At 30.8% G+C, this 18,665-nt stretch overlaps 1 protein-coding gene across 1 annotated transcript in view; it reads left to right on the forward strand.

Moving 5' to 3' along the window:
* OFD1 (oxidative DNA demethylase) overlaps nt 1–16,744 on the forward strand; it is a 45,397-nt gene extending 28,653 nt beyond the window's left edge. The window contains exons 17-22 of the mRNA XM_051218515.1: nt 74–165; nt 1,276–1,397; nt 6,276–6,707; nt 12,547–12,809; nt 13,728–13,834; nt 16,369–16,744. Coding sequence (XP_051074387.1) covers nt 74–165; nt 1,276–1,397; nt 6,276–6,707; nt 12,547–12,809; nt 13,728–13,834; nt 16,369–16,405 — 1,053 coding nt within the window. The 3' untranslated portion in view covers nt 16,406–16,744. The remainder of the gene's footprint in view (nt 1–73; nt 166–1,275; nt 1,398–6,275; nt 6,708–12,546; nt 12,810–13,727; nt 13,835–16,368) is intronic.
* The last annotated feature ends 1,921 nt before the right edge of the window (nt 16,745–18,665 follow it).

An 18,665-nucleotide genomic window follows, 5' to 3' on the forward strand; every position in this document is an offset into this window, starting at 1 on the left:
ACTTTTGTTAGATATCCTTTATAATGTTTTGTTATTGTAATGACGTTTTTTTCCTCATTTTGTGCAAATATAGCATCATAATCCTCTTGATCAACAAGTTGAAATGAATCCATGTCATGAGAATGAATATCTAGCCTCATATACTAAAGCTAACTCAGAATCAAAGTAGGTACTTTTTTTCTTAAGAATCGACTTTGTAAAGATTTCTTGTGGTAATTTTTATCACTCAGTATCTGTTTGTATATTTTTAGCTGAGATAATTTCTACTAGAGATGTTTTGATTTGTCACGCAATTTTGTAAACCTACTAGCCGTTAGTATAACTCAAGCGAAAATATCATCATGAGTGTGTACAGCATTATCAAAAATGTAAATTTTCATTAATAAACTGTTTTATAACATAAAGTTAAATGATTCTTTTAAACAAACAGACACCTGATAAAAATGATCTGATTACCTTTGTCAATCTTTCTAATAAACTACCGCTGCATGATATAATCAGCACTAAATGTTTACTCCTAAATGGATAACCGAATTCATTTAGTTTCCTCGAAATACATTACTCCACTTAGTGAGAACCTCAATCACCAAGATAGATGCCAGTGTAAAAAGGAGAACCATTCATATAGTCAACAGTGAGTTATTGGTTCTAGATTAATGCTGTCCCTTACAATAAGGGGTCACTGTTCATCTATAAGCTACAGTTGTGTCTTCCTTTAACCATCTTATTTGTTATTTATGGTTGTCTATCTGACCTCCGTGATGTGTGAGGAGTCAGTGTCTTGAATCTAATTGTTCATCAAATAATCCATAAGGCTGCATGAAGATTCAAATGCTATTCATAGACATTTGATTGTTATAAAAAGTTAAAAGTTCTTTATATTCACCAGTCTGTTAAGGTGTATCACTAATAACGTGGTTTGTAGCTAAGCTACAGAAACATCAAACGTAGTCGACAATTACTTGAACGATCAGATAAAATGAAATACTTCATTTCGATGTAGTTTCTTTAAAAATGTACCACAATCTATGTATACATGTTTTACACACACAGTTCTGGCTGATTTTCGAAATGAATATTTATAATTGATAAAACATTTGAGGAGTTAAGTCTTATTCCTAATGAAAATTAAGTTCTTTTGAGCTTCGTTATTTGTAACTAACACTTATGTTTCAGAATTTTTTGATATTTATCTACGTATTAACTACAATGTTACGTATTCGGCTTATTATTATTTAAACTATTATTATAATGTATCTGTTCCACGTATTCAAGGAATGTGAAGATAGGATTTGAACAGAATAATCAAAATGCACAAATTCATTCCAGTGCAAGAATTATACCTGATTTTTCAGCCAGTTCATCCAGCATAGACACACCAAAATCAAAGAAATTAGGTAGATTGAAATGATTGTATTGAAATTTTCATAAAATTTCATTATTTATTTCAATAATTAAATAATTATTACCAATTAAATGAATTTAATGTTGGTTAACTGTGCAATTTCACATTATTTGAAGATCTCAACCAAAATACCTTTTTTTATTTTATAACTGTGACTGATATATCTTATACTTCTTACTTTAACTTAATGGTGAACCGTAGAGGATTTGGAATAAATGTGTGTCTTCTCAGGTTTACACACATATTGGTATAAAGGGAGGAAATTTTCAGTATGAGTGCCATATATTGAGCTTCTGCTTAGATTTTAAGTTACAGTTATTAATTTTCATTAAAAAAATGTAAATAACTCAATTTCACTCGAAATAACGGAGGCAAAAAACATTGGATACTATTTGTTTATATATATTAGAATCTGTACTGATATTACTTCATTTTATATGGAACTTCCAACTCATTACAAACTGGTTAAATGCATGTTATTAACCTAAATTTGAACTGGATTCTTTTGAAATTGATTTTGGCAGGTAAACTTGATCCGAAACTATGGACTATTTATTTATTTGAATTTGTAAAAGGACTACGTGTTAACTGTTAATAACAAATTTGTTTTCATATGACCGACATTTAAACTGATAATCACGTATATACGTAATTTTAATCTGCATACAGATATAAACAAAACTAGGTTTGTTTTATTAACCACTTATCGCTCGTATAACACTTGAAAATTATCGTGCAAATACTCCATGTGCCTGAATATTGAGACTAAAGACAAACATTCTTTGTTGATGGACTAAATCGCTATATGGATGTTATACTCAAAAATTAAACTTGTAAAACATTATATTTATTGATATAAATCAATCCACTGTCCTTATTTACATTCATCACAGACATTCTTTTAGAGACATTCTCTCATCGTTTAATTTTTCAGGGATTGATTTCGTACTAGAGAATTCATTTGTTGACTTAGGATATACAGATAACAGTCCATTCTGATGATGAGGCTAACAAAAGTCTTCTGATTGCATTTGATAACAATACAAACATGTTTTGGATGAGATTCTCTCCCTTCGAACCTAAAATGTTGCTTCAGGACTGTATCAATGCCTCAACTAATGATAGGGAGTGAAGTATTTCAGTGTTTTGACCACTTCACTTGACTTGTAGGTCTCGTCAGCCCTAATGGGTTGGTGTCCGACAAAATCTCGTTACGGATTCACAAAGATCAGCTGGTCTTGGTCAACTCGTGTCACATGTGCTGTAGGAGAAATGTCTGTTTGCCAACCAAAGGACGAGTTTATTGCACAGCAGTGCACTACGTTTTACTTTATAGGTGTGAAAGATGAGCATTAAGAATAGATGACATTTTGGGGCTACCAGTATTCGATCATAAATGTATTTGAAGGGTCATTCGTACATTTATGGACCATGGAGTGGGCAGTCTTCAAGTTAGGGACAGAGTACTAGGTAAAGATGGAGAGTCGATCGATGAGGTGTAAAATACGACAATGGGAAGAAGGAATGGATATTTTTTCAGAGAAGTAACAAGTATTTACATAATACATATACATAGCTATCAATCGTCGATTTGCATCTTTCGGTGTGTTCTGCTGTCTGAACTGTCTTCTTGTCTGGTCTTCAAGTGTTCATTCAACACCATGCTTTCGATGCACTGACCCTTCACTCCGTTTAACAATTGTTGCAACTTCAGTGCCATGTTCCACTACACACTACTTACAAACACCCTTGTGAGTAGCCTCCACTACAGAGGCAGTAATTGTTTGTCGGCTGGGATGGTTGAGAAGTGTTATATATACTAATCACTGTCTACCTCGGCGCGCGATGTTGTCTGGTGTAGGAGTATTTCAGAAGAAAGCCATGAGAGGACAAACCAAGGCTCAACATCAGTCCATGTGTGGTTCACGCTACACATGAAGTCATTGACTGTTGTACTGAACCATGTCGGTGTATGAAGATTAAATGGTTGGGTTGCGCATGATAATTGTAACCAATGGTTGGAGACTTTGGATAAAATGAATCCACTCTTTATCTTACCTTAGTTCCTGATTTCTGAAATATACTCATATTTTTCTTTCTACACCTAGTCATTTATGCTAGTACAGATATTGCTACAACTTCTATCATGAGATTTATCTTGATATTTTTTTAACTCGCTATCCTAATCTGATGTAGTAAGTTGGACCGACGCATATGTGTCAGGTTTTACGTTCTATACGACTAACTGACTAAAGTTATTCACAATAAACTAAGGTATGTATTAGCTGTTGAGGTCCGTTGTAAAAGTGTTTACTCTGACGACAACGAGGATACGCCAACTCAACCTTAACTACTTCCAAACAATTCTTGAAACGAAGAACTTCAGATTACACTCCAGTCCGATTGTGGACCGATGACACTGATTATTCGATACAGGAATTATCAAACCAAATAACTTCATTGAACGCGAATTCCATATTTAATTAATACAATAAAATATACTGGAAGTCAAATTAACCAAATTCATACTAAATGATATACGAAAATTAACTGGATGAAAACTTTACTTATAATCAACAAATAATATCTCTCTCTCTCAATATATATATATCATAACCAAAGTAAAAACTAGATATAAATGGATCTAAACTTCATTCCAACTGAAGTCATATTTCAGTGGTTTTACGAAGCTGTGAGAATGTCTCTGATTCTGAAACTGCATCACATTATTTTACATATTCTTTCGGAAAATGAACTTTTTATGATTTGAGATACACCTTTTTTGGTTCATGTAGTCGAGTTGCAAAGTTAGTTACAGGTCTTCCTGTCAATCACTCTCAAATACCTAACACCAAATAACATTGTGACTTCCTATAACGTGAACTGATGGCTTCAATTTAAAATTCACCAATAGAATTCATAAATATGACACTGAATAAGAATCAGTTATCGATTAATGTAAGCTGATACATCGATTTTCAGACAAAAACTATTAAAGAACATAAGGTTATTTTTCTGTTATTTTTCCACAAACTGGTCTGCCTATTAGATATATCCATCTTTTATTGTTCTTTTTATTTTTGGTCAATAACATGTTGGATCTAGACGGCTACGAACATGTTGTTAGTTTGATAAATATATGTGGTCCGCCACATGTTTCACATCAATTCAATGAATACAGGAGAAATAGATTTACCGATTAAAATGAAAGACAATGTTGCAGGAAATTTTAAAAGGAACACTGACTTTACACAATGATATTTATTGAATCTGTTATGTTTGAGCCCTGAGCCCATGAAATCCCAAACAGATTCTAAGTCGCTACTATCAGGTCAAACAAATAAATTAACAGTAGCTCGACAGAAGATCCACTTCAACTTTAGTTCTTGTATAAAAACAAAAGTCTGTTTATATTGTTATGAGTAAACGTGCAGTTTTTTATTTAGAATTTACATCAGAACTAGAAAAAAACTGTCATAATACTGGTGAATAGAAAAAAGTAACATTTAACTCGTTTAAAATTTAGTATCTTGTCGTTTTTCTTAACTGATAACATGCTGGTTTAGTCAAACAGTAGGGTAAGATCATTGCATTATATGATCAAGTACTGGATTATAGTTGAAATCGTTCTTTTTAATTATCACAACCTGTGGATTATACATATTTCGTGATGAATCTATTTTTGTGTGATCAAATATAATATCATACTAATTGGTTGTTGTTCAATAGTAGATAAAATTGTTCTGAAATTATCATTGTACTTGATCAATAAAGTTTCACGGTACGGTACTTAAGTTATACGAAATTGGAGTGTATTATGTGTCAATCTTGTAATAAATTAGTATAAAAGTATTAATTATTTTCTTGTTTCAGTTAAAAACCCAAAGACTAAAGCATAAAACATATTTATAAACTTTTAGTGAATGAGTTTATCATGTCTAATTATGTGTACATTTCGTGGTGAATTATATATAGTCACTAAGATGTTTTTGACAGATACAGACTAATAGATTTTTAAAAATTATTTCTGTAATAATAATGATGGGTGTTCTATAAATAACGTCATTGTTATTTATGTGGTTGTTCTATTAATGAATGACTTTATTTACATACTAATGATCAGTAACTATGTTGGTATTGATTTTCGTTGAAATTAGACTATTTTATTTATCGAAAAATATTAGCAATATTAAGCGACCATTACTTGCTATCATCCGTTATATTCTATCTCGTACCTGAAATGATTGAATTTCAGTAGCCATTGCTTCTCACCAGAAGTTTAGGAATTTTTCTCGAAGATAGTTATAAGCATAAATATATGGTAACTCATGGTACAGGTGATTTGTGGGGGTTGTTTGATTTGAAGATTGGTTGGAACATAAGCTGATATTAGCTAGGTAACGAATAAAAACTAGAAAGAAATTGAATTAGTGTTTTGTTTTGTTATGGGAGTCTTCAACAATATCCATACATGATTTTGCCAGGTATCGAACTAAGGCGATTCAGTACATGTGATGATCGATTAAACTTAAAACCAGTGAGTTGAGCTATGATGATTTTTATTTTCGAATCCAGTCAGTCAGTGTGAAGCACGAGGAATTCAGTATTATTATATATGTCATTAGAATATGAGTATCAGTTTAAAGAATCCTTTCAGTTTTTAAATCACTTTTTAAATTAACTAATCCCATTTACTAAGACGACTTAATGTGTGTTACTGACACTTTAATCTGTGTTGTTTATATATTAGACTATGATTAAAAAAATCCATGGTTTAAATGTTTCTTTCTGTACTGTTATATTGTCGTCAGTTTTTTCAAAGTATTTATTTTTGTTTTACAAAATCGTAATACTTTATTATATTTTATAGAGTTAAAAAAATCCTCCAATGAAACATTAAGTATAAGTTCTCATAAGCCTATAAAATCATCTTCAACTGTTACTCATCATAGTTTTAAGAAGTCATCAATTGATCACCTTTCAAGTTATAGATCAAAAAGTGTACTCTCTACAGAATCAATATCTCAAGCAGAATCCGCTGAGTCCAAAACTTCAAGAAATTCTCAAACTAATTCATTAGCCAACGAAATGTCGAACCATACTATTTCATGTCAATTTAACAAGAATGATAATGAAAATAAATCTGTGTGTAGTGAACAAGATAATAATGAAAACGAAGAACAAAGAGAATTCCTTAATTCAAATCAGGCTAATCTCAATGATGAAATTGCAAATAATAATCATAATAATGATACTATTGAAAATGGGTTTCCGTTACTTCTGGAAACCTCACGTTATGAAGGTAAACATAGAAATTTGATTAAACGTTTGTTATTAAAAAGAAATTTATTTTCTACTTGTTACTGTTTTTATGTTGCTCGTATAACAAGTTGTTTTGTTTCATTTGAAAAATGAAATCGAGAAACTATTCAATTTGAGTGTGTGATTTTAGTGAAGTTTCGTGATATGAGGTGCATGGTTTAATCGTGAAATTTTTGTTATGCTTCTAGACAGTCATAATTCCAGAGAATGAAACTTCACCAAAATATGAGTGATATCATCATTATTGTTTATTGTTGAATGAGTTTTTGAACAGTTTAATGAATGCATGAAGTGAAAGAACATTTTTTTTCAATATTTGAAAACGAAAACGTGACCGTTTTGACAGGACACAAACAAATGTTCCTTCTATTCAGTGGTCATGCTTCCAGTTTAGTCAGTCGGGAACTAACAACTACCCATATACCTCTAACAGCACTTAATTTCACCTTGTTCTCAAGTCAAAATGAGTAATATCGACGTGTTATGATTGTGTTCTGATGTTAGTTTCCGAACGGATAAAAATCGAGCAATTGAATTTCCAAATTTTTAGGTTTTTCAAAAAAAAGACTTACACCATTGAATCAATTAGTTTCAAACCCTAACTTCAATTGCTTCTTGATATAACCGGATCGTTATCTGTGACCTAAGAAAACAATCAAATCAGGTATAATCCATTAAATCATCGATGTTAAAATTAATCATGATATGATGCGAAGAGAAGTCAAAATTAGATTGATTTACTCATTATGAGTTTTATTCAACATTACTTCGGTTTTTGTTTGAATGTGACCATTATTCAGTGTAGCATTCGGTTTTGTTTTCCAATGTGATATTTTATTTTGCATAACATACGACATTGTTGACAAGACCTATGCTCAGCATATGATTTGTTATAAATCTAAGTATTTTTCATATGTGTGATTTCATCCTAATTATTAATCAAAGTGTGTATACAATCAATATATAAGTGGGTGTATTTTTGACTAGCGTCGTCGTCGTGTTTTGGGGGGTCAATAAATCTTCAGTTTTCGTGTTCATACTTTCGCATCGTGGGAATTGCAGAGGTCCCTCGTTTTGAGTATAAGTGATAAGCGTTTCCGACATAACAATCACCGACGACCAGATATAAAGTTGCATTAAAAGAGGCAAGACAATCAGCATTCAAATGACAAGTTATAACAAATCAACTAGAGAACAAATATTGACATTTTCGTTTGTCGTCTCTTTGCAACAATATATCTATGATCTAGTATAGATGTATGACTACGAAAGTAAATAAACAATGCAAAACCATCAAAGTACATTAGTGCTTTAAATTTATCTTTGAAAAATATAGATTATATAGGTTACCAATGAATGTGTAATTTACATAATAATAGTGACATTGTTATTGAAATAATAAGCAACTTAGAATTCCCATTGAAACATTGATGTAAAACGAACAAACAAACAGTTAACCAGCGGATATTTTATTTCAGTTAACGTTCATCATTACTTCTGTCATCAGTCAGTTATGTTCAACATAATCGATATCAGATGGGGGTTTTGTGGAGATTTTAGTAATTTCAATTGTTGAGATATTAAAAATGTCAATTAGTTTAAGTTACCATATCATATTAACATTACGAGATGAAATTAACCAAGATGAATAGTAATGGTGTCGAAATAACGTAGTAGTAACGACAATGAAAAATTAAATAGATATTCAGCATATAGTTTTAAAAGAACAGAATGAGAAGGCTTGTATGAATGGACATCGGGATTCAAGATTTAGAGTAAGATAAAGGGTAAGTGCAACTGACTTATGTTATTCAACATCTCAAACCTACTGATCCCGGTTATTGCATGAAACCTAAACACTATATCTCATACTATCAATATAACTCAAACTAACAGTTAATGACCTTTATGCAGTTATCGTAATCACTATCATCAACTCCACATTAATGTGCAGGTTTTGTTTTCAAAATTTATTCATAAAATCAATAGCATTCAAGTATAAAGTTCAGTTAGCTAACAGTCTATTTTTTAAATAATTTAAAATAACCCATCACACAACTCATGTTAACCTAAATAGTAACGATCTTATTATGAGTTGTAAAGCATTATAATGTCAAGTTATGATGACAAATTAATTAAGAAAAAGAAATAAGGTTTTGTTCAACTTTTTGTTGTTGTTGTCTACTCACAAAAATAAAACAGCAAACAAATTGTGCTTTGTCACACACACACGTTGTTCTACTACTGTCAATTAATAAACAAAAGTTATTCACATATCAAATAATTATAAGAATTGGTTTTTAAACTTAATTATTTTTGAAAAAATGAATAAGCACACACTTCGGTTGATTTTCTATTGTTTAGCATAGTATTATTCCATTTCTCTGTATTGATGGTTGCTCTGATTGTTAGATAGTGCATTTGTCTCGTGACTTCCGAAGAATCTCGGCTCTCACTATGTGGCGTCATAATTCTTCTCAATGAAGATCATTCAACTCGGAAGGCTGGGTTTAAATGGTTTAATATGTTTATCCTGGCTAACGATTATTTAGCAAGGTTGTTTTCTGTGGGATAGGGTTGATAACCCCATGTCTAACACTCCTCTTTTACACGTGCTTGAAACCAACGTTAACCATAAAAGAGCTGCAGGCGGAATTAAAGAACATTTCGAACTCAAAACAACTGTATGCAAGGCAACATCCAATTCAGAGTCAAGACAGTTCTACTGTACGGAGCAGAAACTTAGAAAACTACCACAATTATCATGAAAAAGGTACAACTATTTATGAACAAATTTCCGTTAGCCGGATACCGTCAGCAACAGCCTGTTCAGGCAGAGAACAAACCAGCTTCCATCTGGGAAAAAATGAGGAAACGATACCGAAAGTGGATGGGACATACATTGTAGGCATCATCAAATTGCATCACGAAACAGGATCTAACTTGGAATCCCGAAAGAAAAAGAAAAAGTGGAAGATCAAGTAACACGTTGCGTCGGTAATTGAAAGTAAACATGAAAAGGATGAATATCAACTGGAAAGAGCTGGAAAGGAATTCTCAGGACAGAGTTTAATGGAGAATACTGGTGAGCGGCCTATGCTCCTACACGGGAAGGGGATAACAGGCGTAAGTAAGAAAGTAGGCACAGTATTAGTAATGGAGTGAGGTCAGTTTTAAAATACAGTAGGAATGATGTAGCCAGTGTCCCTTGTGACTAAAAGTCTTCATTTTTGAAGAGTTTTGTTGTTGAATTTTTTTCTGAATTTTTGTTAAGATTTTCTTTATGTTTATTTCTATTTGAATTCTGTAGAAAAAAGCATTGACTGATTATTCTATAACTTACTAATTCTAAGCAAGAAAACATTAGGAGACATGAATTGGTTAGTAAAATAACATAATGTATAGCAGCTTCCAAACAAAAGAAGCAAACGACTTAATCAGGGTGAATGATGTGGATTGTTAGAATTGTGAGACATAATAATAATAATAATAATAATAATAATAATAATAATAATAATAATAATAATAATAATAATAATAATAATAATAATATAGTTATAAGCACTTCTTTAAGACATTTCTTAAATATCAGTGATTCCCAGTAGCTTTGTTTTCCATTTAACGTCATATTAGACTGTAAAATATGACAAGTTAAACTTGTTTAATATACATTAAATAACCGATGTCATGATTGACTTTTGTTGACTTGTTTGTATTTATTGATTTAGAGAAAGAAATTCATATCCGATTATTTTATTGATCGATAAGTCAAATTGTCTGTGAATTATTTTACAACACAGTTTAAATTAGCTATTCAGGCCATTTTAAGTATTGTGGCTATTCACATGTTCAATATTTGTTTTTCTTGGTATTCTTTCATCTGTGTTTTCTTTCATTTTGGTGGAACTAAAGTATAGGGACGACCTTGAGCACTTCTAGAAATGACCTTACAAAATCTCAACCACTTCGACTCAAACTAGGGTAATGAAATAAATAGTGTTATGAATTAAGATTAGGAGTTTGAATAAGAAGTTAGGATAAGAAATTACGGTTCGGAGTTTTATCACTGATTGGCATCAGTGAAACACTCTATCTTAAATCTGATTGGTTTGTCATTATCATTTAATTACATCTTTATTCTAAAGCAAATAAAGAAGTTCATCATAATGATGGAATTATTTTTCTTTTTAAACCAATCATTGACATAAACTCTACAATCAATTAATTATTAGGTACTTATGATGGAGAACTAAATTAATCTAAAATTCTATTTGTTTTCTTTTTTAAATAAAACGCAAAAGTATTGTACTTGTACTTGTACATTTTGATTAAGTTGTTTTTAAATTGAATGGAATCTAGTTTACTATTTAATTATCATCCAATAATTGTTCAATATTTCAATGTGTATTTATTTATACTATTTATTGTAATATTTATTAGGAAATTATATCACGGGTTTAAAATTGATTATCATAAGATTTTTCATTGAAAAAAGGAACATCATATATTTTATGATTATCTTCTTTACAATGTTAAGTATATAGTAATATATCTGTTTAAAAACCGAAAAACTTACAGTATTGATCTGATAACGTGTTTTGTCATCACTATCGTTCGGTCACTTACTTGGAATACAACATTTCCTTACTTTTGATTTAAATTCATTTGTATTATACTTCATATGTCATCAGTAGACATCCAAATCTTGTCTTTTGAATAATACTTGAGTAATTATACAAGTAAACTATATTTTAATATAAATAAACAAATAATATATTATTTATTTATTTATAACAATCTACCCAATGCTCAATTTATTCGAAATTATAAAATCAAACCTTGTTAATGATACCTATATTTCGACAGTTGAATTCGTGAGATTATCTAAGCTAGACCACCATTGAAAACCTGGGAGCACTAGACAACCGTTTCGCCGGAGTATGGGATTAATCGACAGTGTGCACTTATGGTTTCACACGCGGGATTCGAGCCCGGGAGCTTCGGTCTTGCTCGCAAACGTTTAACATCTAGACTACTGAGCCGGCACCCAACAGTGTTAGTGTCTAACTTCAATCGGTCCATGATCTTTCTCAACCGTTCATCCATCGTCTGAGGTGGATAACTGTCTCCACACGAGACGGATTGGACTGCACTAATCCCAGCTTCTCATTGAAACTCTAAGAAATCCATCTTGAATCTTGTCACTACTGAGCACATGATTAATATCAGAACGGGGATTTTGAAGATTGTAGCAATTTTAATAGTTGAATTCATGAATCGATCTTAGTTATATTTTTATTCTTCTTCGAACGATATCAGTTCTGTAATGACAATCGGTTTCAAATTTATCAGTTTAACACAGAATACTAAACTGAATTTTGAAACACTTATTTATAATCATATTCTTGTTTGACCTAATTATTAAAATATTGTGTAGCGTTGTTTCAGTATACATACAGATGTTGCTTTCAATTTCATTTAGTGTAACTTCATCGGAACAGTTCATTGCCTCATCAGTTCTAGATTTACATAAATTTTGCCAAAGAAGGAAATACCAAACAGAACATAGTGCACGGGATGCTATGATGTTTGAGCTATTGAAAACAGTGGAACCTGACCGATAAAATCAAATCAAAACTAAGCAGCTGGGTAGACATAACTTGGGTTACTATTCAGTTGTTAATGTTACAAAAATATTACCAATCTTGTGTATCTATTGAAATAGCAACGTACAAATCATACTCAATTGTTTTTTGAATGTCACTTTGATTTTATACGCTTAATGAAAAAAAATATTCTCTGTTTTCTGACTTCAATAGGTTCACCGAAACAGTGTTCACTGGGTAACGATGATCAGAACAAACCTATATCCAATGAGAATACCTCACCAACATCACGCCATACAATAACAAAACAAACTGATTGTAATGGTTTAATGGAAAAATATTTAAAGCTTAGTTTAAATACTAGTTCTAAATCACCGGTGTCTTATACATGTAATCAAGCAGTGAACGGAACTAAGATAACAAATGGATATCATTCACCTAGTTCAAAAGAAAAACCCTTATGGTTCGAGAATGGAGTGAGTGGAAATGGTCCTTTTCTCTTATTTTTACCAGATATTGGTTTTGACAATTGATCTTTTAATAACATATCTTTATCAAAAGTAAAGCACGAACGATAATGATGTAAAAACTTCACACTTACATATCCAGTTAGCATTGGGCATCGAGACAAATCAAAATAGTTTTCGTGCCATAATTTTCACGAGCATATATCACAAAGCTAACACATAGTGGGTGCAGTGTTGGTGTTTAAATATTCAATAGACCTGAAAAATTCATGAAGATATTTATTCAAGTTCCAAGTTGTTAGTTCAGGACACTGCTTCCCAACCCTCATCGGATTACTTCTTTCAAATTAGGATAGCTTTAAGACACTATTAAATAAGGTGGAAATCAGTAAAAATACATTTTAAACATAAATCTTAGTATAATTTGTTGATTTCTATATTTAATGATGATTACCTCTCGTTTCTCCATAGAATATGTAAAGCGAAAAATATACCAAATATTGTGATTGTTCCACTTGATTACACAGTTAACCTATATGATTAGTCAATTAAGACAAGTTGAAAGCATAAATACATATTGAAATATTTGCATAGTTGGAAAATAGGTGACTTAGGATTTTAAGTTGGATATCGTCGACAATTCATTTTAATCTGCACATCATTAAATCCTTTTTAGTTTTTATGGCAAAAATTTTATTGACTTTCGTACAGACACCATAATTTTAATTCATTCAATAATTGTGTATTTTGTCTGTTTGAAATATAAACCATTTTTATGTCTCGAAAACAGTTCAACTGTACATTGTTAATTGTAACCAAATTGAATAAATCATATTTGTTTTATTGATTAATTACTGCATAATAACTGTGATTATCTATCAATTATGTTGAATTGTTATCTTTTTTTTATTATTCTCCATTTTAAAGCATCATTTTAGTTCTAGTGAATCAGAGATTATCAGTTTGAATAATGGTAAAACTAGGTGTCATTTTACACCAGGAAATTTCAACAAAGATGAATTAATTCCAAATGAGTAAGCGAAAAAATATATCATATTTCATGTGAAATGATAATAAATCATAATTCAAAACGTTTGATTATTACCATTACGATTGTAGATCAAAATATCAAAGTAACTAATCAATAATCTAAGCCTCAGCAACTTGATCATTTCTATGATTATGTAAACGTTTCCAGTTTTATTTGGTGTATTTCTATGACATACAACAATTTACAATTTATTGAACTATTACTGTTTTCACCCTGAACTGACATCAGTACTGGAAAATAGCTTTACCTTGGTATGTAATTTCCCAGCAATACAAACTTATGATAAACTTTGGGATGAAATCCTAGACTTGTGGGTCTTATGGTGATCGTTTGGATCTTTTATTTAAGTAGATTTATCACTGCACGATCGCAGTCTATTTTCAAAAGTGATCCAAAAATGTACTGGTTGCAGGAAAGTTGAAGGTCCTGAGTTCGAACCGGTTCGGTATCATGAGTGCCCTTTATTGCAGAGTTCCAAACTAAAGTGGAGGAATTCTCTAGTTCCCATACACTTACAATGCTTTTTATGTCAATTTTTAATGTAGAATAAACTTGAGTTTGCTTTCTAAGAGTATCATTCTGGATACACTAATGTGTGTTCTGTACACAATGGAGTTTTAGTTAGTCATTGTGTAGCAAGTTACTTTTACGTGTATAATTTTATCCTCAATGCCTACTTAACTAAACCTATGAGGTTTATCATAATGACATTTCAACAAAGTACACCATACTTGGTCTTAGATACTAAAGAACAATAAAACAAGAGTTTTGAACATGTTTCGTACATCGTGTCATTCATCGGGCAGAAAATCGTCTCAGTATTTTAAATGCTTTTACCTCCAAATTTCCCTAGAATATTGAAAACACGTCTACTTTATGAAAAAAACACTTGATAGGTAACCCGTTTAACATCTACATAAGTAACAGTTATATTGTATATAATACAATTAATCTTTTTGACGAATTTCGATTGTGTAATAATTTGACAATGGTTTCTTGTAAACATTATTTATTATACAATCTACATTATGTGATACTTAAGGTATGGATGTAGTAATAATGACTGTTTCATGTATCACCCATACTGACAATACAGTATGCTAGGGCCTGTTATACAGTTGTTTTCCTAAACAAGATTTTGATATATATACAAATATACATTTGAAACATTTGGGATTTGGAAAGAAAACAACATTTTGTTCTTTTTTCATACTACTTTTTGGCATCAGTATTGATTTTCCCATACTCTTAACTATGACACAGTACATATTGTTAGTTTTCCTTATATACAAACTATTATGGGAAAAGTAAATATATTTGGCAAGCATTATACTGGAAATCAATAGGTACTAGGAATAGTTATTTAATTGATAAACAAAAATCCTATTCATGTCCTTTCAAGATACCAGGTAAGTCTTTATTTCTGTTTAAGCCAAGTGACATAATTGGTGTACTAACCTTTTTTATTAATAAGACCATTTTGTTTTGCTTGACTCAATAGTTAATTTTATGGTGTGTTTACTCTGATAGCTATCGCTTTTCATGATTACCATTTTTTGAAAATATTTTATATGTGCACGTACCATTGTCTTTCGGTTTCCTTTGTAAACTGATTTGACAATAGGTATCGTACGAACTTCCCATCAGTTTAAGAAAAATTATAATTTCGGATAACCGGACGGTTATTTTACTTCAGTCTAATAGTGAATAGGACTTTACCCAGATCTCAAAGGCAAGTGTATCATCGTTAGACTACTGCATCACATCCTAATGATTCACATTGTATTACGATGGCCGTAAATTACCTCATTCTCTTATTTTTGATAAATGATAGTTCAAATATATAGGGTAGTCTGCGTTAACAATTTCTCAATTCATATTTCTACACTGACCCTTGATGTTTTCAGAACAACCCTTCCACGGTGTGGGCAACCGGGAAGTGATAACCACCCTCATACCTCTAACAGCATTCAAGACCATTGTATTCATAATCTTAAATTGGACTTTCATTAAAAATTATCTCAATGATAAGTTACCACTAAACAAACAATTAGAATTATTCACTTGGCTCATTTCACTCTATCCTAGACTTAGTTGAAATATAATTCCTCATGAATTTAAATAGGCGCAGAATGAAAATTTAGTACAAGTTACTGGAAAGATAATAAAAATTTCATAAGTTGAATATCATAAATCTAGTTTATGTGCCTATTTTGTCAAGCGCGGGTTCGTATACTCAGCTTCGAAATATGCTTTGTGTAACTACCGGTGATACTACTCAACCGCCTGGTTCGAACTACATTAAGCGGGGCTCGAACTCGTGACCTAGTAGTTGAAGGTCGAGTGTTTTGTCAAATAATCTATCGCTCCACAGGTGAAATCAGTTAGCGTTTCACTATTATATATATATATATACCACATAAAATATAGAAATCTGACACTTAAGTTTTAATAAATATTAACTTTATGCCAACATTTAATCAAGACACTTTTATCCGTTTCATTTTTATCTTGTAGCGTTGATATCGACAGTGGTTCAGATTACATTTGGTAGGAACGCCTTTGATTTTGTTTTCCATTCTATTAATAATTTTATTCAAATGATTGAATTTTACTTTATCTATGTATGCATCATTCTCTTAAAACACTAAATCCTTGTTATTATTTTATCTTATAAAATGTGCCGGTTATTTTAGTTTATTGAGATATTTTTAATTTGTGAGAAATAAATTCAAACAAAAATCTTTTGTAAATTATCATTTTGTAATGAAGCCTAATTATAAAGTTATACAATAACAGAACGGAATTTTAAAGTTGAATACTTAGTTCTTATCAGTTTATGTTATTTTATGTAGTAAATAATAATCATTTTGAAAATACAAAATTTCAGATGAAAAAATGATTGTCTTACTGTAATTCATTTTTATTTAAATGAATCTTACCACATACTTTGTTTAAACTAAAAATATGGAAAAAAAAGAAAAAAGGTAATTACTAATATAATTGACAGAACTATGTTGCTAAAAACGCCCGATGTATTTGAAAAAGCAAATCAATTGATGTTCTACTTTTTAAAATGAACATATTAATTGTGGTTTGAATAAAATAGCAGAAACATTGAAAATAAATCACAACTGATAGAGAAAATAATAAAAAGGTAGATAGATATAAAAAAAGAAGATAGACTTCAATAAATTCAAGAAGTAGATTGGAATTATATAAATGGATAGAAAACATATTAGAGTAGAATATTGCCGCATGTAAAGTGGGTTTTTGTTATACGTAACAGTTTGAAATGCCGTTGTCTCTTTATAACAAATAACTTTTTTTCTTTAGTTAGAAAAACAAATTATATTCATGTAGGTATAACTAAATGCATATTTGTATTGAATAATAAAAGACCAACAAATATTATTTTGTGAACATCAGAATGCGTACACAGATGTTAAGCAGTGTTTTAGTGGTTGAAGGTTTTTGTACCTTTTTTGGTCTAGGAAGCCGGGGCAATATCACTAACCTTCAAACAGTGCGGTTCAAAGTTGATTACATGAACGTTTGTATGGTAAGTAGGATTATCAATATAAAATTAAGTTACAATGTGAACTAGTGTGATAGTATCACTGTTATGCTTACTTGGAAAGCATAAATTGTAAGATAAAAATACCGATTGTAATGCTAAAGACTGACAATCAAACTTTGAGAAGGACTAGACCATCATCACTATACCTGTTATCTCTACTCTTTGAGTTAGATTTATATCTTATGTTTGCTTTCATAATGTTTGATAGTAAGTTGGTAAATTCGTTTTAAATAACTGATGACCACTTTTAGTAAAATGTTGACTGTATGTTCCAGTTATAGAAATATCAATAGTTAATTGGTTAGAAAATTTGACATTTAGTATGCTTGGATCACAAATATGAATCTAGCTCTGGAAATTTCGGTTTGGGTACGTAGCAAGATAGTCGCTGATGGCCAGAAAAGCTAAATATACACAAGCTTATACTAAGTTATCGACACGCATACAGTAAGTAATCACTATTTGCAGTAATAAAGGCATAACATTACAGTCTACTCATCAATTAACAATTTATTAATTTGATGATAATGATAGTCATCATCATTAAAATCTGACTACCAGAGTTGACAACACGACTAAGAATCAATAATATACATTATTCGAAGTAAAATATTTAAAGACAGACAGAGAATTTTTTAACATGCGAATTAAGTGACTATATGGCTACTCATTTCAGTGCAAGAGGAAAGGCAGAAAAATTCAATGAAAATGGGCAAAGAATAAATGAACCGAACTTAATTACTAATCCATACTTTCTCAGCACAAATTGTTAAGATTATTAATAATGATAATAATAATAATTGAAATGAAAGAGAAGTCAGTATTAAATTTACATTTTGTTGGAAGGATAGTAGGTGATAAAAACAGGTATATGAAAAGGTACAATGCAGAATCCAATTATCTGTATGTTGGTGTTAACGAAATAAACAATCAATATCTCAACGATTATCAGTACACATGACTAACTAATACTGACAGACATAAGAAATTATTCATAAACAGGTAGGTATTAGGTATCATTTGGACATATACAAGAGAAAGCATTCCATACGAAAGATGACATAAGCAGTAAAAGACGAAAAGTATCGATTTCCACCTCTCTGGCTCCCCCTAAGAAAGATAATTATTCTGATTAAAAGAATTATTGTAGTGAAAATTTAAGCGAGAACATACTAGGGGGATTCAATATACACTGGAATAATCAATACATATTATTAGGTGGTCAGTATAGATA

The sequence above is a fragment of the Schistosoma haematobium genome, chromosome 1 (assembly GCF_000699445.3).
Source record: "Schistosoma haematobium chromosome 1, whole genome shotgun sequence".
Taxonomy (NCBI): domain Eukaryota; kingdom Metazoa; phylum Platyhelminthes; class Trematoda; order Strigeidida; family Schistosomatidae; genus Schistosoma; species Schistosoma haematobium.